Below are 21,350 nucleotides of genomic sequence, written 5' to 3' on the forward strand. Positions count from 1 at the left end.
ACCTTATCTCGAAAAAGTCCAACACAAAAAGGGCTGGTGGAATGACTTAAGCTGTACGCCCTGAGTTCAAAACCCAGTACGGCAAAAAAAAAAAAAAAAAAAGCAGAGAGAAACTGAGGGAGACTGTGCAAAAGCAAAACAAAGTTGCTTTTATGTCGCCACAATAGCTACACCTGCTAAGCCTTTCGTAACAGTCAGGATCCAGCAAGCAGGCTGAAAATTTACAGCCCAGGACAGATTACCTGAAGGGCGGCGTGGGCGGAGCCGGGGGCGGGCCCCGTCTGCTGTCGCGCCAATTGGAACGCAGAAACCCCTTCGAGCGAAGAGGTGATTGGCGGAGCCGCTACCCCAAGCCCAGTGCGCCCGGCGCTCCTAGGGCGGAGCCTGCCTACGGCCTAGAGGGGGCGCGCGTCAGCCCCCAGGCAACACTTCCATGGAGAGGGGAGAAGTGGAGGCGCGAGAGGGGGCCACCGTGTCCCGGGACCTGCTAGCTCTAGGGTAAGGGGCTGTGCGGCGTGACCGGGGGCGCAGGAAGGGCGGGCTCGCCCCAGGACGCGGACGGAGAGGTATTCGCACTGACCCACGTCCCGCCGCAGATATGGAGCCTTCGCGGAGGCGGCGTCGCGGGGCCCCTGGTGCCCGGACTTCAGGGCGCTGTGCGCGCGGCTGGCGGCCGAGCTGGCGATTCTGGGCGCCCTGGAGCAGCGAGAGGAGGGCGCCGCGGTGCTGAGCGCCCGCGACGGTGCGTGGGGGGCGGGAGGGATGGAGGGTGGAGCCGGGGCTGCACTGCGGGCCCCGCACCCTGACGTCTCCCGCCTCCTGCAGGCCCCGGCGCGGAGGAGGAGTTCCTGCGACAGTCGGCCGACCTGCTGCAGGCGTTGCACTGCCCGGATCGCGCGCTCTGCGGCGGAAGCCACGCGGCCGCGCTGCGGGAACCCGGCGCCGGCCTGCGCCTGCTGCGTGAGCCCCCAAGGCCCCGGGATGCGGAAGTGGGCGAGACTAAGGCTTCCAGAGAGGACGGAACCGGAATATTGAGGGAGGGCCGGGCTCCTAAGGGGGCGTGGTCAATGTCAGGGGCGTGGTCACATGGCTGGGGTGGGCGGGGCCAGAATTGGGGCGGGCCTGAGGCGCTGAGATGAGTGAGGTTGCTGTTATGATAAAAGACTCAAATGGATTGAGTGAGTTCGGAGGTGGGCGGGAGTCAAATTCCGAGGTGCAGACTGGGTGTCTAGAGGGCGAGGGTTTATTCTGGAGGCAGAGCCAAGGTTTCTTTTTTTTTTTTTTTTTTGGTGGTACTGGGGTTTGAACCCAGAACCTCACGCTTGGTAGGTAGGTGCTTACTGCTTGAGGAACTCCACTAGCCCTTTTTTGTTATTATTTTTTTTTTTTGGAGGTAGGGTCTCACAAACTATTTGCCTGGGGTTAGCTTCAAACCACAGTCCTCCCGAACTCTGCCTCCAGACTATCTTGGATTACAGGCAGTGAACCACCAAGGTTCTTGGTGGGCAGGACTAAAAGGTGGAGGGGTGGTAGCCCGCCTCCATTACATCTGCACAGATCCCTTTTCCTATTTTTAGGCTTTCTTTGCTCTGAGCTTCAGGCTACCCGTCTCTTGTGTCTGAAGCCCCATCTAGATACCAGACATGTTCTGCCCCTTAAGGAAGGGGCAGAGGAGGAAACTGGCATGGTCCAGGAACTGGTGCTCACACTCCAAGCCCTGGGACTGCCTACACCTGCTCCAGGGACTCCTGCCAGCCAGTTACTGCAGGAGTTACATACCAAGGTAGAGAACCAGAGTGCCCTCCCCACCCAGGCCACCCCACATTGCTGGATCTGCTATCCAAAAGCAGCTCTAACAGGAGCTCCCCAATCATAAGGATGTTTTTTTAGAGCTGTGACCTGCATTCTTGCTTCTATGGCCTGTGTCAGAGTCAGGGGTCCATCCTGTCTCTGCCTCAGTTGGCCTCTGATTTTTCCCATCAGATATCAGAGCTGCTGCCTTCCCTGCCCCCAGACTTCATGCAGCCCCTCCTCAGCTACCCATTGGATACAAGGCAGTGGGTAAGAGTGTGTATGGCTACCTGTGAATCCAGGGATGGCTGTGAGAGACACCCCTGGCTTGACTGACACCTTTTCTCCCAGGAAGTGCTGCAGTCCCTGTCCCAGAGCCTGAGAGAACAGTACTGCTGCCGTCGTTGTCTCCTCCTCAAGCGCCTTGACCTTACCACATCTGCGTTCCACTGGAGCGATCGAGCAGAGGTGTGGGCAAAGGATCTTGAAAGTTCTGAGGCCCATGCCACATTAGAATCTTGTAAAGTTTGGGGCTTTTAGAATTTCAGGGCCTCCAGGGCATTCTGGAATTCCTAGCTCTGAGCTGTGTCTTCAGAACTATATCCCTGTGTTGCGATGTGGGCAGTGATGCTATCCTAATCTGTTGTGTGATGCCATGTCAAAATACCTGAGACTGGGTACTTTGTAAGGAGAAGAGGTTTATTTTGATTTATGATGTTAGAGACTGGAAAATTCAAACCTAGAAGGGCCCCATGCTGTGTCATAACTTGGTGGTTGGCATGGTACATATTAGGAGTGGCCAATAGGCACATGCAGAAGAGGACAAACAGGTGGGGTGGCTCTCTTTATAACAGCTGGCTCTCTTGGTAACCAGTCCAGTCCAATGAGGTCTACCCCACTCCCAATAGACTTACATTAGTCTCTTCCAAGGGCAGTATCCCTATGATCTAATTACCTCTTAGGCTCCACCTCTTAAAGGACTAAGCATCCAACACATGCACCTTTGGGGATAAACTACATCCAAAGCATTCAGGGGTCCAGAGTGGGGAAGATACGCTGCTGAGATGATGGATCCCACTTGGGGAGGGCTCTTGGGCACCTTCTCCCTGTGCCTCCCACTCCAGACCCAAGGAGAGTCCATGAGGGCAGTGCTTTTCCCAATTCGAGAGGTTCTGACTTCGAACTCAGACGTCTCCATCGCACATGTTCTGGCCGCCCGAGCTGACCTTTCTCGTCTGGTCCCAGCCACCAGTGTGGCTGTCCGCCGAGGGACCAGATGTGCCATCAACAAGGTGAGTATCTGGGATGGGGAAGGGCCCTGCCATTCTTGGCCTTCAAATTGGCCTTTCAACCTTTCCTCTGATTTGCACGTGGGTTCCCAGCTCCCTGCTGGGTTCCCAGCTTCTGGCCTCACCACGTCTCATCTTTTGTATCAAAACATCTGACCATAAGGCTGGCAGAGTGCCAGCAAGTGTGAAGCCCTGAGTTCAGATTCCAGTATCACAAAAAAAAAAAAATGCTTCTATGGCTCCTCAGTGCTTTGAAAACAGAGTCCAGCTGTTTATTGAGCCATTGTCCACGGTCTCCACCGTTGTGGAGGAGTAGGGGTTTCTGTCCCCGGGTCAGTTTGTTTCAAACTCCTTCCCCACCATCTCACATTACTATATTGATTGTAAGCCACGTTTTTTGTTGTTGTTGTTTAACTAAATACCCTCTGTAGTATCTAGCTTCTTACCTCTCTACACATTCAACAGCTGCTCTTCCTTCTTCAACCTCATGCTATTCCCTTTGCTCTCTGGCCCCATTATATCCAAGATTTGTTTTTTCTTCTTCTGAAACTCAAGTCTAATCAACTCTCAGGTGCTTATGGGCAACGTGCCAGACCGAGGCGGCCGCCCAAATGAGCTGGAGCCTCCCATGCCCAGTTGGCAGAGCCGAAGAGAAGATGGAGGAAGGTGGAAGGCAGGCCACCAGCGCTGGGGCCACAAGAAGAAGAAAAAGAAGTAAAAGGGATCTGGGCGGGGTGGGGGAGTCCAGCTGGTACCATCAGTAATCCTTGGGGAATTGGTTTGACAGCCTTTGCACACAGGCCCCCATCCCCTCTGCCAGAGTCCCCAAATAGCCCATGTATACATACCACTCAACACCAAGACCTGTTCTCTGGAAAATAAATTTAATTTTTGACAGCTGTTGGGCCTGGCTCTGTGGGGCCAGATCGTGTGTGTGTGTGTGTGTGTGTGTGTGTGTGTGTGTGTGTGTTTGTGGAGGAGTAGGGGTTTCTGTCCCCGGGTTAGGCCCCTGCCGTTCTGACCCACAAGTTCCTTTGCTCTTTGGCACTTTTCTGTGGTTGTGGGGAAGGACACATTCAGGCACAGGACAAACATGTAGCAGGTGCCCACCTGGTGCCAGCCCTGTTCTAAACACTGAGGGCACCACAGTTAAAAGGATAGGATGTGTGTTTTTTCAGATGATAACAACCCTATGGAGAAAGAGCAAGAATGCCAGAACTGGGGCAGGGGTCACATCTCTGAGGTCACCAACAAAATCCCAAAGAGAGCATGTGGGCCAGACAAAGGAAACAGCCAGTGCAAAGGCCCTGAGGTAGGATTTTTTGGAGCATATTTAAGGAAGATGGAGGCCAGTGTAACTGGAGTAGGATTAGTGAGGGGATGAGAGGTGGGAGGACAGGTCAGAGAGAGGATAAGCAAGGATTGTGTGGGGCTTTGTGAACCACATGAGATCTGACTTTTACTCTGAGGGAGAGGAACTATGGGAGGGCTGTGAGCAAAGAAGGGGCATGACCTGACTCGTGTTCACAGGCTCCCCATCCCAGCCTTCTCACCTACGTGCAACCCCAGTGGTTGGAGCCCTGGCCCTCCATCCATCTTTTCCATTCCTGACCTATGCCAACCACCAATGTGGCATAATGGTCCAGAGTTTCAATGTTAGAGGACCAGGGTCCTCTCACACCTTGGATAGGCGGCTTAACTTCACCAAACCTCCATCTCCTTCTCTATGAAGAGGAGGTTATGGAGTTGATAACACAATGCCTAACTCCAAGTGCATCCAACACTGAGCTGCACAGATGCTAAGTGCACAAAGGACTGAAATTAACAGCCAGTGAAACGCAAACAAAGAAAAGAACCTTTTTTGGGTAACAGATGATGGACTCTTCATCAAAGGCAGTGTGAGTGGGGAGGAGGCAGTGCCTTTGGGGAGTTAGGGGAGGAGAGAGGAAGAGGAGAGCCCAGGATGATTTCTAGGACTCTAGCTTGGAGGACGCGGTGGACGATGGGACCTGGAAGAAGGAAGACAGGTAACAAGAAGAATATAAGATATCCAGGAAACAGTTTGCAGTGAGTTACAGTGCCTCACCCAGACTGTGGCTAAATGGATCAATTGATATCCTCTGTGGGCTTCTGAGAGTCTCTGCCTTTTGAAGGTAGAATTTACTCCACTGACATTTATTGTAGCTCCAGATATATGAGGCTTATTCTTGCCTTCTTAATTGTTTTCTCCTTAATTCCTTTTTTTCTGTTCTAGTGGTTACTTCTCCCTACTCAACATCTATTTTGCTGTCAACATTAAAAATTAGCCAGAGTTTACACCCTCCCACTCAAGCAAGAACTCTTGCATGTTTTGTACTTTCCTGTGATTCCCAAATCTGTCTGGTTTCCATCAGGCAAATGGCCTGAAACCCCTGTATGTTGCTGGGGGTTCCTCCTCACCATCTCTGGTTCCCAGGAAGAATGTGAGGACTCTGTCTGTGTCCAAGCATGGCGAAGGTAGCACCCAGCCTCAGGGTCCAGGGACAGTGTGTAGGAGAGATTTTCCTTGGAGCCTGTGTGAGGGGTAATGGGTGGAAGGGACAGTGTATGTGATGGGATGAGCTCCATGACCGTAGAAATAATTCCCATACATCAGGCACAGTAGCTCACGCCTGTAATCCCAGCTACTCAGGAGGCAGAGATCTGGAAGATCATGGTTTGAGGCCTGCTCAGGCAAATAGTTCACAAGACCCTACCTCAACCAATAGCTGGGTGTGGTGGCATGTGCCTGTCATTCCAGCTATATGTGAAGCATAAATAGGCTGACCCTGACAGAAACACAAGACCCTGTCTCAAAAACAAGCAAAGCAAAAAGGGCTGGGGGCAAGGCTCAAATGATAGAGTGCCTGTCTAGCAAGTGCAAGGCTGTGAGTTCAAACCCCAGCACCACCAAAAAGAAAGAATCCTTGTCCAACAGACATCCTTCCCAGACCTGCTAGGTTTTGGGTCTTACCGTAGCTGGCACGAGGAGCTGGTGTGGCTGGGACAAGGGCTCCTGGGGGGCCCACATTGCCCTTGACCCCTGGCCTCTTCTTACACTCCACTTTCACTTGGTCCCTGCAGTGTCTGTGACAACACAGACCACAGTCTGTAGGAAGGGAGCAGTTAATGGCCTCGTTCTTCCAGGCTGCAGGTCCCAGTATCCCTCCCACTCAAGGGCACCCCACTCACCTTGGCAGCGGTAGCCTTGCTTGGTGACACCCCAGAGCTGGGAAGAGAAAACAGAATTGGTTAGCCAGGGTCGAAGAGGAAGGGCTAGGGAGGGGGGGGTGGTATTCAAAAATCCTCAAGAATTCAAAATTTTAACTGAAATTAAAGGAGTTCAGAGATTACCTCAAGCTTGGGGAATGGTGCAGATTAGAGTTAGGTAAACTTCAGAGTTAACAAAATGTACCTTCTCAGGACAGGGACTACATTGAGTGTTCTGTGGTGTCACCAGGGCCTAGAACTGCCTGACTCGTGGACATGCAGACTTAGTAGTGAATAAATGAATGTGGGGAGTGAGCCACAGTTTGTGAATTAGTTTAGATTTGGAGATGGAGAGGTTTGTCCACTATCCGGGTTCAAGGATGACTTAAATTTGGAAATGATGCAGGCTGGGGTGGTGTGAACTTGAGATCAGAGATTGATTCTGCTTGAAAACAATCTTCCCAGGTTCACAGGTTACCCAAGGTCTTAAGATGTGACCCGTAGTTTATCCAGGGTAAAGACAATCTAGGGTTGGGGTTACCTGGGATTTGAACATTATCTGAAATTTGGAATTATTCAGAATGGTCAGCGTTTATATGAAAGGTGAGGCTGGGGGGTGTCCTAGAATTTGGGGACTATCTGGGTGCTTCAATCCACCCTCCAGGCAGGCCTGACTCTCTTAGCTCCACTGTAAGGACTGGGACACTCCAAGGAGATGGATTGAGTGGCGCTAACAGGGCAGAGGTGCTCACAAAGCCACTGCAGCTGTCACAGAAGGTGGGCTTGCGGAAGGTGACCTCATGGAAGGAGTGCAGGAAGGCCAGGCCCAGCTTGGAGCAGATGGCACAAGCGTGAAGCAGGTACTCTGTCAGCTCGTCTCTGCTGAAGGAGCCACTCCTGGGGACAGAGACGCAGCTCAGCATGACTGGTCCTCCCTCCCTCAGACTATGAGACCTGGCATCCCCAGGAGCCTCATCTCCAGGGACCTAGGGAGTCAGGGCCACTCACCCCTGGCGGGGAGGTGGGTGGAGCCCGTGGCAGGCAAAGGGGAAGTTGCCTGAGAGTCGCTCAAAGTCCTCCTGAGAGATGGTGCCACGGCCTTCGGGGTCGTAATTCTTGAACACGGACTTCAGAGGCACAGGGAGGATAGGGGGAGACCAGGGGTTGAGATCCAGTCCCACAGTCCTGGACACTTCAGGGCTAGACAGATGTCTTCCCTTCTGGCACTTCTCTGCGGGGCCCCGTCCCTCCTCACCTCCACCAGCTGTTTCACATGCCGACCCAGGGTGACCTGGTCTGGCTTGGGTGTCACCCCAGGGGCCCACTCCACCACCAGAGGCGTTTTGAAGGGTGATGGCGGCTGAAGGGGGACAGAGGGGCACAGTTAGTCAGAGCAGAGGCTTGAGCTGGAGGCCGCCAGATATTCCTCAGGGGTCAGAGGTCACATCTCACCAGAATCTTGGGACAGCGGGGCTCTCGGGCATAAGAAAGCTCGTAGATCTCCTCCTCCGTGTAGAAGAGATCCAGGGAGAGCTGGGGGGTGGGCAGGGCATTACAGACCCCCCTTGACACCATCCTGCTACCACAGCCCTGACCCCCACTCCCTAGTCCCTTCCTGAACTCCTCTTCTTCAGAGACCCTCAGACCTTCCATCACACCACACCTGTCACACTCCACATTGGCCCAATCCCCAGTCCACAAATGCCTTGTTCCAACTGAGGTCTTTTTTTTTTTTTCTTGATCAGCCTGGCCTCAAATTCTTGATCCTCCTGCCTCAGCCTTCTGAGAGCTGGGATTACAGACATGACCACCATACCCAGACCCACTAAGGCCTTTTGATGTCACTATTTAAAATCACAATCCAGGGTCTCTCCATACTCTTTTTTTTTTCTACATACTCTTTTCTGCCTTATTTTTCTTTATAGTACTAGAAGTGATGAGACTTAGTTGCTTGATTTGAATTAGCTGTCTCCTCCATGAGAATGTCAGCCCCACAGAAGAGCAATTTTTTTTCTAACTTACTTACTGCCCTGTCCCCAGTGCCTGGAGTAGGGGCTGGTTCATAGAAGGTACTCAGAAAATATTTCAACTGATGGTCTTTGAGAATCAGGAAAGAAAAGGACCCACAGTCTGGGTGTGGGAGCACACGCTTGTAATCCCAGTTGCTTAGGAGGTAGAGGTAGGAGGATCAAAGTCCAAGGCCAATCCAGGCAAAAGCAAGAGACCCTATCTGAGAATTAAATAACGCAAAAAGAGCTGTGGGCATGGCTCGGTGATAGAGCACAAGTGTGAGGTGCTGAGTTCAATCTCAAGTGTCACTCAAACCTATCATCTCAGGGCAGGGAGAACCATGCGGTGGCAGGGGCATCTGCTTCACTTAGTCCCCTGCCGTCACCTTCTTCAATTTTGTTTCAGTACTAGAGTTTGAACCCATGAACTGGTGCATGCTAAGTAAACACTCTGCCTTGACACTTTTTTTGGGGTGGTATGGGATTTGAATTCATATCAAGGGCCTTGTGATTGCTAGGCAGGCAATACCACTTGAGCCACTCCACCAGTCCCTTTTTGTGAAGGGTTGTTTTCGAGATAGGGTTTCATGAAATATTTGCCAGGGTTGGCTTCAAACCTCGATCCTCCTGATCTCTGCCTCCTAAGTAGCCAGGATTACAGGCATGAGCCACCAGTGCCCAGCTTCTTCCTTGAAACTTTTAACACTTTAGAGTAATGAGCTCACATTTTCATTTTGCACTGGGCCTGCCCATTATACAACCTGTCTTAGGGGTTGAAAATTCAGTTTTTCAGCCTTATACTACGTGGTCCTCAGAGTCTCTTCAGGTAAAGTATAGCCAGAATCCTCTCAGTTTTGGGACTTAGAATATCACACCTGTCATCTGAAGCTATATGGGAGGCAGAGATTGGGAGGACTGCGTTCCAGGCCAGCCTAGGCAAAAAAAATTTGTGAGACCTCATCTCAGAAAAAAAAAAAAAAAGCTGAGTGGTATTGTGCACCTGTCATCCCAGAAATGGTGGGAAGCATAAAATAGGAAGGTTGTAGTCCAGGCTGACCAGAACAAAAAGGACTGGAGGTGACACTCAAATAGTAGAGCTCCTGATTAACAAGTGCAAAGCCCTGAGTTCAAATCCCAGTCTCCCCACCTCAAAAAAAAAAAATAGTGGTTAAGACATTAACAAAGAGCTCTGAAGCTGGCCTGCCTGCCTGGATTCAAGTCCTGGTTTTATTGCTGGGGGACAGTGGGCAAGCAACCTCACCTCTCTAGGCCTTAGTTTTCCAATTTGTGGAATGGGTACAATAAAGATCTCCACCTCATAGGGTTGTGTAGTAAAGTGAAGGGATCTGGGGAGAGATCTGGCTCACAGCAAATGCTCAATAATCGTTATTAGCTTTTTTTTTTTTTCATTACTGGGGTTTGAACTCAGGGCCTACACCATAAGCCACTCCACCAGCCCTTTTCTGTGATGGGTTTTTTCGAAATAGGGTCTCGAAAACTATTTGCTCAGGCTGACTTTGAACCATGATCCTCCTGATCTCTGCCTCCTGAGTAGCTAGGATTACAGGCGTGAGCCACCAGCACCCAGCTGGTGTTAGCTTTTTGCTTAGGTTCCAGATATGTCAAAACTTGAAAGTTTTTGTACTGATGACATAAGCTGTCAACCTTGGTTCAGGAGTTCAGAAGCCCCGAGCAATCCAGGAACTCAGATCAATGGGCTCAGTGAGGGGAAAACCAGCATCACTTATATAAAGCTCCCATTCTATCTATTTTAATTTCTCTTTTTTGACTGTACTGGGGATTGAACTCAGAGCCTCCACCTTGCTTTGGCTCTAACCACTGGACTATATCCCCAAGCCCCTGACTCTATTTTAAGTACTTCCCTTGAATATTATCCATTGATTCTTCTGAAGAGGTTCTTGTAATTATTCCCATTTTACAGAGAAGGAAACTGAGGGGTTAAGTGACTTAGCCAAGGTCACACAGCTAGCTAGCTAGACCCCTAGAAGCTAGAGAGTTCAAGACCATCCTGGTCTTGCAGATCCTCATCTGCCCTGGACCCTCCATCCCAGAACCCCAGGTTCAGGCTCCTGGGAGCCCAGACTGCACAGGGCAGGCAGCTCACCGTGAGCAGGTGCAGCAGGTCTTCATTAGCACTGCAGGGGGGGTGCTGCCTCTGGAGGGTCGCCAACTCCTGCAGCCTCAGGTACAGGCCGTTCAGCTTGGACAGGTGCAGGCGGCCATCAGGCAGCCTGTCAGGCTGTGCCTGGTGCAGGGACACCAGGTCCTTGAGGTGTACACCCAGCACAGGCAGCCGGAAGCCGGTGCAGCCAGCCCAAGTGCGGCGGTAGTGGGCATAGTTGTTGCGGGAGGCGAGGAGTTTGGTCAGCTCCAGCAGGACCTGTGTGGGAAGGGCTGTGGGCGAGGGCAGTTCTGCTCCCAGCCAACTGGAGGGGATACCCCGGTCACCTCCTCTGTGGGCTCTAGACCCCCAGGGACACATGGCACTTGGGCCACTTCCCAAGCCCCTCCATATCCCTCATTGACTGTAGTATCATCTCCTGACAACTTCTTCTTGGGTCTCCATCTCAGAGGCACCACTGTCCCTCATTCTCCAAGCTAGAGTGATTTCACAAAAACCCTAGTCTGCTTATGGGTGTTGTCATCACTCCCAAATCTTCCCTAGCTCCCTATTGCTCTCTGGATAAAGCCCAAACACCCTAGCCCTCCTTGCAGGGCTCAACAGGATCTTCCCCTGGACATCTATTTTCCTGCCACTTCCTCACCTCAGCCATACCACAGACTCATGAATGACTCGATTTTCCCACACACTTCCCAGGACATTCTCAACCAATATTTGTCCCTTGGACATCCCAAATGTTGGTATGTTTGGTGACTGAATTTGCCACCTGAACTGCCAGTTCTCTGCTAGCATCTATCTGTCTCCTTCACAGCCCTGCTTGGGACCAGACACTAGGAGAGTAGAGAGGGGTACCAAGGTGGTACAGGTGCAGGGAATGATGGTAGTTTCGGGGTTCAGGACAGCTGAGCACATGGAACTTTGGGTAGGGCGATCAGGGTTCACCTTGGTGCTGTCAGGGCTCAGGTAGGCATGGGAATCCTTGAGTCTGGAGATGGCACTATGACACAGGCCCCCTGTGACCGCCATCAGCGTGTTGAAATTCTGCAACTGGTGGAGTCTCTAGGAAGGGAGTAGGTAAGGTGGAAGTTAAGATAACAGCACTGGGGGCGGTGGATCTCAGACATGTGCAGGTGGACCAGGGTGGCCATGGAAGAAGTGAAAGTAAGTGGGGTGCCTGGCAGGTGACAGATTTGATGGGAGGCTAGACGTGTAGGGAGACCAGCAAGTATGAGAACTTGAAAAGACTTGGAGAATAGACAGGTGTGGATGTGACAGGTGTGGACTATTCAGATGTCAGGGTATCACGCTTCTGGGGGCCAGACTTCTATGAGTCACACAGATGAGGGAAGTCAAGAAGGCATGGGCTGTGGACGGGAGCTAGAAACCAAGTACAGGTGGCTGGGGCCAGAGTGACATAGAAGGGTCACCTGGGCATCAAGGGGGATTCCCTCACCGTCCCCTTTTCCCAGCTTAAGAAATAGAGGCCAATGTGGAGAGAGAGGGGGCCAAGGTGGAGCGGAAGATGCTTAGGCTAAGGAGACCCCAGGCCGATGCCAGAAGCCCCAGGTCTAAGGGGCCCAGCAAGAGGAAGCAAGCCATGGAAGGCGTCTCAGGAAAGGCGTGGTCTTCGTGGAAATACGCAAGGGGGCGTGGCCAGAGGGCTTCCCTTTTCCCAGAAGGGAGGGGGAGGAAGCGAGGGGTACTACGCAATGGGGCGGGGCCGCGGGGGCACTAGATAATGGTGGGGAGGGGAGGCCGTCACTGTCCCAAAGAGGCCGCTGGGGGCCTAGGGACTGGAAATAGGAACCTCGGTGCAGGATGATGCAAGGATGAGGGCATGGAAAGGATGTTTGTGTTACCCTGGGGACAGAATCTGCGGCATGGGGCTTGGGAGACGACGCCAAAAGTCAACTGCTACGTCTAGGGCCGAGGGATGGGGTGGGGCCGAGGCGGGTTTGACGTGGTGATCGGGAAAGGGGCGGAAGAAGTTACAGTCTCGGATTAGAACGCCCCGACTGTGGCCTTGGGGGCGGGGCCCGGGTGGGATGCGATGGGCGGGGCCCGTGGTGCGTGACGTCATCGCGGGGCTGACCTACTGGGCCAAAGGTCTGGGAAACTTGGTGGGCTGGAACACCAAGCATCAAGCAACGTGGGGGGCGGGGGGACAAGGTAAGCACCCCGAAAACGATGGGAGGGCCGGGGAGGGGCGGGGCGGGGCTTACCTGTGCCACGCGAATGAACTTGTCTAGCACCTGCGCGCGCTGGGCAGGCCCGGGGCGGCTCAGCACCATGACCTGCACCCAGCGGGACACGCTGTTGCTCAGACCCACGGAGCCTTCCAGAGCGGGGCAGTCCCGCACAGAACCCTGCAAAACGTAGCCCCGCAGGTCCTGGGACTGGGGGCCAGGTGGGAGTCAGGGTGGGCTGTGGTTCTCAGGCTAGCATCCTAGTAGTCATGACTTCCGATGACCTAGCCTGTTTCTCCTAGGCTGCCACATGTCCCCGACATCACCATCGTCCTCTCTCATTTGAGGAGTTGAGATAAAGTCAGGTACAATTCTTAGCACTTTTACTCATATTAATTTAATTTTCATAACTCTACGAGGTGAGCACTTATAACAATTTGTCATTCCGCTTTTAGAGAGGAGGCATTTGAGGGCCAGAGTGTCACACAGGACTGGTACACAGTCAGGGAAGGGAAGGATGGGGAAGGCTTAAAAACCAACTTCTAAGCCTGTTATCCTAGCTACTTGGGAGGTTGAGATCAGGAGAATTGCAGTTTAAGATCACCCCGGACAAATAATTCTCCAGACCCCATCTCCAAAATAACCATAGCAAAATGGATCAGAGGTCTGCTTTGCAAGATTGAAGCTCTAAGTTCAAAGCCCAGTCCCAACAAAACAAAAAACCCTACTTGTTCTGCTCAGTGACATAAACACTCCATACCCACTTCTCTACACATTTAACACATAAAGACACACACACACACAATCAGAAATTTTTAACATAAAGGAACCAGATTTCCCCCTTCCCTACAATTGATGATATCCAGATGGTTATGGCTAACACATATCTAGCTATGGCAATTTCAGATGGTTTAGGCGTGTAGCATTTACTCTGGGCTAGACACTGTTCCTCTGATGCAAGAATTATTAATATCCCCTTTTATAGATGAAGAAACTGAGGCATAGTAAATGAAATGATTGTTGAATAAATGAATAACTGATATACCAGACACTGTAGTAAGCTTTCTTTTTTTTTTAACGGTACTGGGGTTTGAACCCAGGGCCTACACCTTGAGCCACTCCACCAGTCCTTTTTTGTGATGGTTTTTTTTGAGATAGGAACTATTTGCCTGCGCTGGCTTCAAACTGCGATCCTCCTGATCTCTGCCTCCTGAGAAGCTAGGATTACAGGTGTGAGCTGTAGTAAGCATTTTTAAACAGCAGTTTTAATACTTTTTAATCCAATGAAGTATTATGACTTCTATCTTACAAATGAGTCCCGCAGTAACTAGTTCAAAGTTACCTAGGTAAGAAGGAGCTGATGGAATTTTGACCCAGAGACTCTGTTAGCCAGCTTAACTTATTTTCCTGGACTTTCTGCTGCCTATGCAGCCCCTGCCCCTGTCTGCCCTGCTCAGGGAGGGGTATGGGAAGAGGGATCCTCACCGTGATAGCCTGGAAAGACCGGAACTCCAGGTAAGTGAGGTGTTGAGCTAGCTCCTCTGTCTCCAGATGATCGAAAAGCAAAGACACCTTGCGCTTTTTGCCCAGGCCTGGGCTGCTCATTAGATGGGGTGGGCCAGGGCCACGAGGGCTCAAGCTGAGGACCAAGAGGGGCAGGCTAATTGAGTGACTCCGAGTTGAGGGTCTGCAGATCTGGAGGGAGATGGCAGGGTAGGGAGCAGGGACGGGGACATGGGGCTGGCTCACAGGTTGGAGGCATCTCCCAGACTCCTTTGGGCTGAGTTGCCCTCCTGGGCCACCACGGCCCAGAAACGACCTATAATTTCTTCTAGCTGAGGATCCTGGTGCATAGCCTCTGGATGGTGGGTCAGCCAGTACCTGAAAAAGGTTTAGATGGGGAGTGAGGCTGGGGTGGGGTGGGAGGTCACTATAGGGGTCTTACACTGAGAAATGATAGGTGCCGGTCTAGGGTTTAGAGGGGTGCCAAGATGGGGGATCTCTGGGTAGGATTAGGGGGTGTCTCTTAACACAAGGTGGGGAGCTCTATGTGACACAGATGGGGGATCTCTTGGACAGGAGACTGTTGGGAAGTAGGATAGTGGGGGTCACAGCAACCAGACTGCGTTGGGATTGGGGGGTGTGGACCAGGGTGAAAAGGTCCTAGGAGTATGTGGGAGGTGAGCTCTTGGAGAATCAGAGCTGGCAGTCTCTGGGTACCAGCTGGGAGAGAGCCTGGAATCTGGCTGGGGGGTGTCTCCAAGAGGTGGGGGTCTACGGAACAGAGCTAGGAAGGTCTTAGGAACTAAGCGGGGGTGTCTTAGAGTCAGATGGGTGGGTCTGTGGGGAGCAGGGCTGGGAATATACGAGAGGTGTTTTTTGGGGGCGGCAGGACAGTAGTCTTGGGTTAGGGGACTGGGTCTTGGCCCCGCCCTACCTGACCAGGTAGCAGATCTGCAACTGCCTCAGCTCCTGGGTGTCCTCTGTAGCCTTCCGGTACTTGAACTGTGGTCAAGGCTGTTTTCCAGCATCCCAGCCTGCCCACTCCCCTGGGCTCCCATGAATCTGCTCCCCTCACCTTTCCCCCAGGGATCGAGGTTGAGGAACCCTAGGGTCACCCCTGTCCTCCCCAGTGGGACATATGGGAAGGATATGAGGTGAGCAGCCGAGCAGCAAAGTCAGCGGAAGGCAGCACCCAGCTGTGCATGGCCAGCACCATATTCAGAACATGATCCCCACGGTGCAGGCTGCCAGCTGAGTCTGGGGGCGGGAGAAGGACGCTCCATCAGAATAATCCCTGGGCAACAACCTGCAGCTTCCAGAACTGGGTGGCCTGCCTGGTTCTGACGTCAGCTCTACCAGCGATGCCCTGCGTGAACTCAGGCAAGCAACATGTCACCTTGTGCCTCACTTTCCTTATCTGTACCAGGCATGGGCCAACACCACACCTGGCTAGTCTTTGAGATCCAAATACCATCAGCCCCATTCCCCTACCTCATCTCAGGAGAAAACAAATGGAGGTGTTTCCTTTTTCCTCATTTTATGCCCATTTTAGGTTCCCAAATACTGAGGCTAAGAGAGCAGTGCTTGGCAAGGGAAGGGGACTCACCGAAGGACTGGATGCACTTCTCCAGCAGCTCGTCTTCATTGCAGCTATCCTCACTCAACATGCCCAGATTCATGGATGCCATGATCTTGCTGATTTCCTGGGGGCTGGGGCATGTCTTGTGACGGCGGGCTTGTCGGGGCCGACTCCGTCCCTCTGCCTTTCCATAGCATTCCTGATGGGATTTCCTGTGGACACAGCCCCAAGAAATCATGAGACCTCCTTCCTTTGGGTAGACCCTCAGAACTCCTCTTGACCCCAACTACCTAGGGACAAAGTTCCAGAGTTATTCCTGACCTACCGTGGACTCATGGAAGAAACCCCCAGGAATAGTCCAGATCCCCCAGGGAATCATGGGAGAAGATGCCTGGACTACTAAGGACCCTCCAAGAAACATGATAACGTCCGCCTCCAGCTATGGCCTCCAAATTCCTCTTGACAATCTGCTCCCAAGGCATCATGGAAGACTTCCTGTTGGCGGATCCTTGGGATTTGTCCTGATCTCCCAGGTATCAAGGGAGAAGACTTCTAGGGTCACTCCTGTCCTCCCCAGGACCTGGGAGGGCCAGGCTTCAGTCTCACTCAGAACTCCCCTAGGTCTCCAACAGCGACTCCTCCTCCACCAGGCCCTCATGGAGGAGAGTCAGGTAGGCCCCTGGCAGCCCATCTTTTCCCTCCTCCTCCACTTATCCCCAATAAGACAGACCCCACTCCCCACTGGCCCTTCACGTGTAATGGAGTCTTAGTCTTCAGCCTGGGTCCCTCTGTTTGGAGCCTGGAGAGGAAGTACCAGTGCACAGTGGCCTCTCCAGGACTCCTCAGAGCTATGTGGGTCCCTGGGGCCACCACAGCTTCAAGGAAAGTTTAAAAATAATTCTCACACTGCCTTAGGCCTCTCTAGGCTCCTGTTCCAGGTAGGAAAAGAAAGAGAGCTAGGGATGGTGGGAAGAGGAAGCACAATTCAGGCTCCTGAGTCAGATAAAACTGGGTTTGAGAAATTTCTGATGGCTGTGTGACTTTTTGTGAGTCACTTACTTTCTCTGGTCCTCAGTTTCCTCTTGTGAAAATTGAGGGTCATCTTTGGACCTTCCTTAGGAATTAGTTATAGACACAAAGTGCCTGGTCTCCTCAAAGGTGCAAAGTAACAGACTTGGTTTATCCCAGCTGGGAAGTGACCAAGAGGTGGGAAAGCTGAACTTGAGGTACAAAGAGAAAAGGGAATGAGGAAGACAAGAGGCCAAGCCTGTGGCATGGAGGTGAAACCACACACAGGGAGACCCCATAGCAAAGGCACCGCCATGTTGCCCAGCACACCTTAAGGGCTCAAGATGAGTAATAAATGCTGTTTAGCAAGAGCTGGCATTTTTTTGAGTGCTAACAAGGTAGTAGGGTCAAGCACTACAAGGTGAGGTCACTAGCCAGTGCCCACAGCATAGTCTAGGAACTTGATATACATATAGATTCCAGTCCTACCCCAGGCCTACATAAAACTTTAGGAAGAGCCCAGCAGCCTTGTGTTTTACAAGTTCACTGGGTGGCTGTGCTGACACATGTTCAGGTTTGAGAATCAGTGGTCTAGACTGTCTTGCTTAAGATTTACAGCCCCCCTCTCAGATAGGGTGTATACTCATTCTATTGACAGAAGAAGAAAGAGATACACAGAGCGGTTGAGTAACTTACCTGAGGTCACACAGCCAGGAAATGAAACATTTAGTATTCCACCACTGAACTGCTGAATAGTCTGGGAAAGCACCCCCTTTGCTCATCAGAATCATGCTGGGAGAAGCAGGAGGTGCTACCTGGGCTGGGGACCCTGCACCATTCACCCGTGGTGGACAGGAGTGCAAGTGTGCCCAGGAGTCAGGAGCCCACTCCAGAACCTCCGGCACAGACAGCCACCTGGTCCTTACCTGTAAACTGGCCTCTCCCTGTGGTGTCTGGAATAGCCCGAAGTGGTTTAAGAGGCAAGGGAACTGCCTGGCCCTACGTCATGTCCCCTCTCCTGGGACAGTGTCCTGCAGGAGCCTAGAGTTTCCAGTCCAGGGGGCAGTGGCTGTGATGGAGAGCCAGGAAGACCCCAGGGAGGACGGACAGCCAGCTAAGGAAGCTGGAGCAAGGACAGAGAAGGGACACAGGGTAGCTCAAGCTCTAAGGTGATAGGGCACCAGATACAGAAGCTCACGTGCAAGCTGCCATCCTGGCTGGCTCTGTGCTCCCTAAGCATCTGACACTTCCTAAGCCTGATCCGAGGGAGACCCCCGCTTCTTAGTATCTCCCTAACCTTCCCAACAGGGTGCCCGGGGTGCCCGTGGTGTCCTTGGGGAGGGTCCTCTCACCTCTTGCTGTCTTTCCTGTTCATGCTCCCTGGGGGAGAAGGAGTCCTTGCAGGAGTGCAGCTCAGCTCCTCCCTGTCACCAGTGCTCCAGCTTGTCAGCCGCTTGGGAGCTGGGGCCTCCACTGTGCTTGGGAAGGAAAGAGGAACTGGCCCCTCCCCACCCACCTTCAGGCCAGGGGGAAGGAAGAGGCTGGAGAGAGACCAAAGGCTCCCCTCCCCCTACTTGGGGATCCCTGCAGGCTGAGGTTTCCGGTGCTGCTGGCCCCCACCCCCCATGGCCCAGCCGACTCTCTATCTCCCCATCTTTCAGTCTTGAGACCGGCACTGCCACACTTCAATAGAAGCAGTTAAAAAGAAGTATGACTAATATTTATGTAAAAATACACAAGAAAAACCAATAGTTCTTTGAATATCTATTCATATGTTTTAAGTACTAAGGTTTGCCTCCTGAGTGCTGGGATTACAGGCATGCACAACCAAGCTTGGCTCCCTATGTTAGTTTGAAGGATATCATTTGTACCCTGGCAGACATTTCACTTTATTACTTTTATTGTAAGAACCCTTATGTAGCACTGCTCTAAGATTTTTTTGTTTTGTTTTGGGGGGAGGATTGGTGGTGGTGGTACTGGGGTTTGAGCTAAGGGCTTCATGCTTGCAAGACAGGTGCTGTATTGCTTGAGCCATGCCTCCAGCCTTCAAAGGTTTTTAAAATATTAACGCAATGCACTATTTTCTTATTATAAAGCTATTACAAGGGAGATGAACCTTCTGGAAGTCCCCACATACTATCCCTCTTAGGCAAGACTGACCAATATCACATGTTACTAGGTTTCGTCCAAACTTTTACTGTGAGTTTATGTATATGACTTGGTGTCCATGGAAACAGATTTTTCTTTTGAGTATGTATGTTTTGTTCTCTTACTTAAATGTGTCATGCTTGACATGTTTTTAACTGAAGTACAAAAAAAAAAAGAGCACACATCATTATTTAGGTCGATGAATTGTCACTAACTGAGCAAACCACATGACACTCAAATCAAAAAACAGAACAAACCACATGTCCCCTTCCCAACACCTCCTGCCTGACATCTACCAGAGGAGTTTTGTCTCCTTTTATCCTGTATGTTTATGGATTCATGTATCGTGTCTGGCTTTTATTTAACACTGAGTCTTTGTAATTCTTCCATGCTATTTTATTTGGCTATAACTTCTTTCTTTTCAGCTACACATGGGGATGCATGCCTGTAATCCCAGCTACTTGGGAGGCAGAGGCAGTAGGATTAAGAGTTCAAGGCTAGCCCCAGAAAAATTAGGGGGATTCTATATCAAAAGCAAAACAACCCAAAAGGGCTGGGGGATGTAGTTCAAGTGGTAGAGCATTTGCAAGCCTCAAGGTCCTGGGTTCAATCCCCAGAATAATTAATAATAATAATAATAATAATAATAATAATGATTTCCTCCATTTTATTGCTATATAGTCTCTCACTATGTGACAGTTCCATGACTTATTGATCAATTTTCTGGTGGTGGACAGTTGAGTTATTTATTTGGGGCTGTTAGGGATAATATTCTTGTTTTTGCCCAAGCCTCCTTCATGCTAGATTCAGCAGTCTACCACTGAGCTACATCCAAAACCCTGCTATGAATATTTGAGCATCTGTTTGTTTGTTTTCAGCGGAGGTGCTAGGGTTTGAACTCAGGGCCTCAAGCTTGCTAGGCAGGCGCTCTACCATTTGAACCATTCTGACAGCCTTATTTTGTGGTGGGTATTTTCGAGATATGGTCTTGTGAGCTATTTGCCTGGGCTGGCCTCAAACTGCAATCCTCCTGATTTCTGCCTCCTGAGTAGGTAGGATTACAGATGTGACTCACTGGCACCTGGTGAGCATTTGGTTTTTGATAAACATAAATTGTGCCACTTTGGAGAGCTCTACCCAACAATGGAAGAAAGGGGTCATAGCAGAATGATTCTGCCAAATCTTGTCTGTTAGTCTGTTCAACCAAACAGCCTTCTCAAAAGTGTACCCGCACTGCTTTTTCTCACTGAAAGAAGTCACCATGGGCATTTTTTTTTTTTTTTAAGGCCAGAACATTAGGACAGGCCAGGAATCCACTCCGTTTAGTTTTTTCCAGCATGTGAAACCCCATAGTTTGAACCTCCCACCCTCCCTGCCTGTTATCCCATCTCTCTCTTTCAAGACATGAGAATCTCTTCTGTTGTCTGTCTGCCTGTCTCAGCCATCTCCTGAAGCATCTGCTCCCCGCTGAGCCCAGCCCTAGGGAGGGAAATCAGAAAAGGCCTTTGTACTTGTATCTAATCGTTGGCCTTGGAGCCCTCGAGCTGGTTATTACTAACAATAAGAACACCGATGACCACAGAGGGAGGGACTTCTGAATAAAACCACCAAACCCCCAAGGCAGAAAAATGATGCACTTGATAACACGTAAATATAGATTTTCTTTTAATGAGGATACCATGAGATAAGTATCCGATGACAGGAGGGGGACACTTATACAGAGTGTTTAAAATCAGAGGGAAATTAATTAACATGTAGAATGTGAAAGGAAGAGCTATAAATCAAGAAGGAGAAGAAGAAAAAAGATAGCAACCTGATAGAAAAGTGGACAAAGCCAGGTGTGGTGGCCCATGTCCAAGGCAGGATCAAAATTTGAGGCCAGCCTGGGTACATAGTGAGCAGGTAACAAGGAACCTCAAAACTCTGACAGACACTCAGAAGGTGCCAGAAACCAGTGGCAACTGATTAGAGAGGTGCAAATTAAGAAGACAGTGAGTCATCCCAGGAGTCTGCTAAAAATTAGAAGTTAGAAAATGACAAAAGGAGGTTGGAGGTGTGGGGACCTGAGCCCTGGAGCACTTGCCTGTGCAGCCATCCCCCAGGGCTCCCCAGCATGACTTAAATGAATCTGGTGCCTGGGTATGTCACCCAGCAATCAGCTCCAAGGAGGTGATCCAAAATGGTGTCCTAAGCTCCCTAAGGGACACGTTCAAAGATGTTCCTTGCAATGTTATTTTCCTGGAGGCGGAGGCAGCCTGGGTCTCCGCCCCCACAATGGGATGGGGTGGGGAGGCGGTAAAAAGAAGATGTCAGTCACCAAGAGGTCCCGCAAAGCCACCACTGCCACTGACCAGGTGTCCACAGAGGAACAGGGGTAGGTTTTAGACACACAGTGATGACTGACAGAAGTCAGAAACGCCATTAATATCTTACGATATAATTCACAGTGGCAGAATAATTTGCATT

The 21,350-nt window shown here is 51.1% G+C and overlaps 2 protein-coding genes across 5 annotated transcripts; one reads left to right on the top strand and one right to left on the bottom strand.

Annotated features, from left to right (window-relative positions):
- The first annotated feature begins 364 nt into the window (after positions 1–364).
- Fam98c (family with sequence similarity 98 member C) lies at positions 365–3,980 on the top strand. The gene is made up of 8 exons (XM_020178584.2): positions 365–498; positions 597–742; positions 826–960; positions 1,578–1,783; positions 1,984–2,061; positions 2,143–2,259; positions 2,916–3,083; positions 3,652–3,980. Exons 1-8 carry the CDS (start codon positions 434–436, stop codon positions 3,796–3,798), a joined length of 1,062 nt encoding a protein of 353 aa, XP_020034173.1. The 5' UTR covers positions 365–433; the 3' UTR covers positions 3,799–3,980.
- On the bottom strand, positions 3,944–18,242 carry Rasgrp4 (RAS guanyl releasing protein 4). Of its 4 annotated transcripts, XM_020178579.2 has the most exons (17): positions 18,089–18,242; positions 15,756–15,940; positions 15,301–15,406; positions 15,084–15,146; positions 14,396–14,527; positions 14,132–14,285; positions 12,683–12,856; positions 11,403–11,519; positions 10,443–10,718; positions 7,761–7,841; positions 7,564–7,668; positions 7,317–7,435; positions 7,061–7,205; positions 6,291–6,327; positions 6,073–6,207; positions 5,520–5,632; positions 3,944–5,089 (listed from the first exon to the last, which is right to left on the bottom strand). In XM_020178579.2, exons 1-17 carry the CDS (start codon positions 18,109–18,111, stop codon positions 5,051–5,053), a joined length of 2,004 nt encoding a protein of 667 aa, XP_020034168.1. In that variant the 5' UTR covers positions 18,112–18,242; the 3' UTR covers positions 3,944–5,050. The 4 variants fall into 4 exon arrangements, with proteins under 4 accessions (XP_020034168.1, XP_073913949.1, XP_073913948.1 ...); XM_074057848.1 differs by lacking the exon at positions 7,564–7,668; XM_074057847.1 differs by lacking the exon at positions 5,520–5,632.
- Between the last annotated feature and the right edge of the window lie 3,108 nt (positions 18,243–21,350).

This window comes from Castor canadensis, chromosome 16, assembly GCF_047511655.1.
Source record: "Castor canadensis chromosome 16, mCasCan1.hap1v2, whole genome shotgun sequence".
In the NCBI taxonomy this organism is placed as follows: Eukaryota; Metazoa; Chordata; class Mammalia; order Rodentia; family Castoridae; genus Castor; species Castor canadensis.

Excerpts from the sequence above, each read along its gene's own strand:
- Rasgrp4 (XM_020178579.2), bottom strand. The coding sequence starts at position 18,111 with ATGAACAGGAAAGACAGCAAGAG. Across the intron at positions 6,208-6,290 it reads GCAAGGCTACCGCTGCCAAG|ACTGTGGTCTGTGTTGTCAC; the intron begins GTGAGTGGGGTG and ends CCCTTCCTACAG. Across the intron at positions 5,090-5,519 it reads CTTCCTGGGAACCAGAGATG|GTCCCATCGTCCACCGCGTC; the intron begins GTGAGGAGGAAC and ends TCCTTCTTCCAG.
- Fam98c (XM_020178584.2), top strand. The coding sequence starts at position 434 with ATGGAGAGGGGAGAAGTGGAGGCGCGAGAGGGGGCCACCGTGTCCCGG. Across the intron at positions 1,784-1,983 it reads TGCAGGAGTTACATACCAAG|ATATCAGAGCTGCTGCCTTC; the intron begins GTAGAGAACCAG and ends TTTTCCCATCAG. Across the intron at positions 3,084-3,651 it reads CCAGATGTGCCATCAACAAG|GTGCTTATGGGCAACGTGCC; the intron begins GTGAGTATCTGG and ends ATCAACTCTCAG.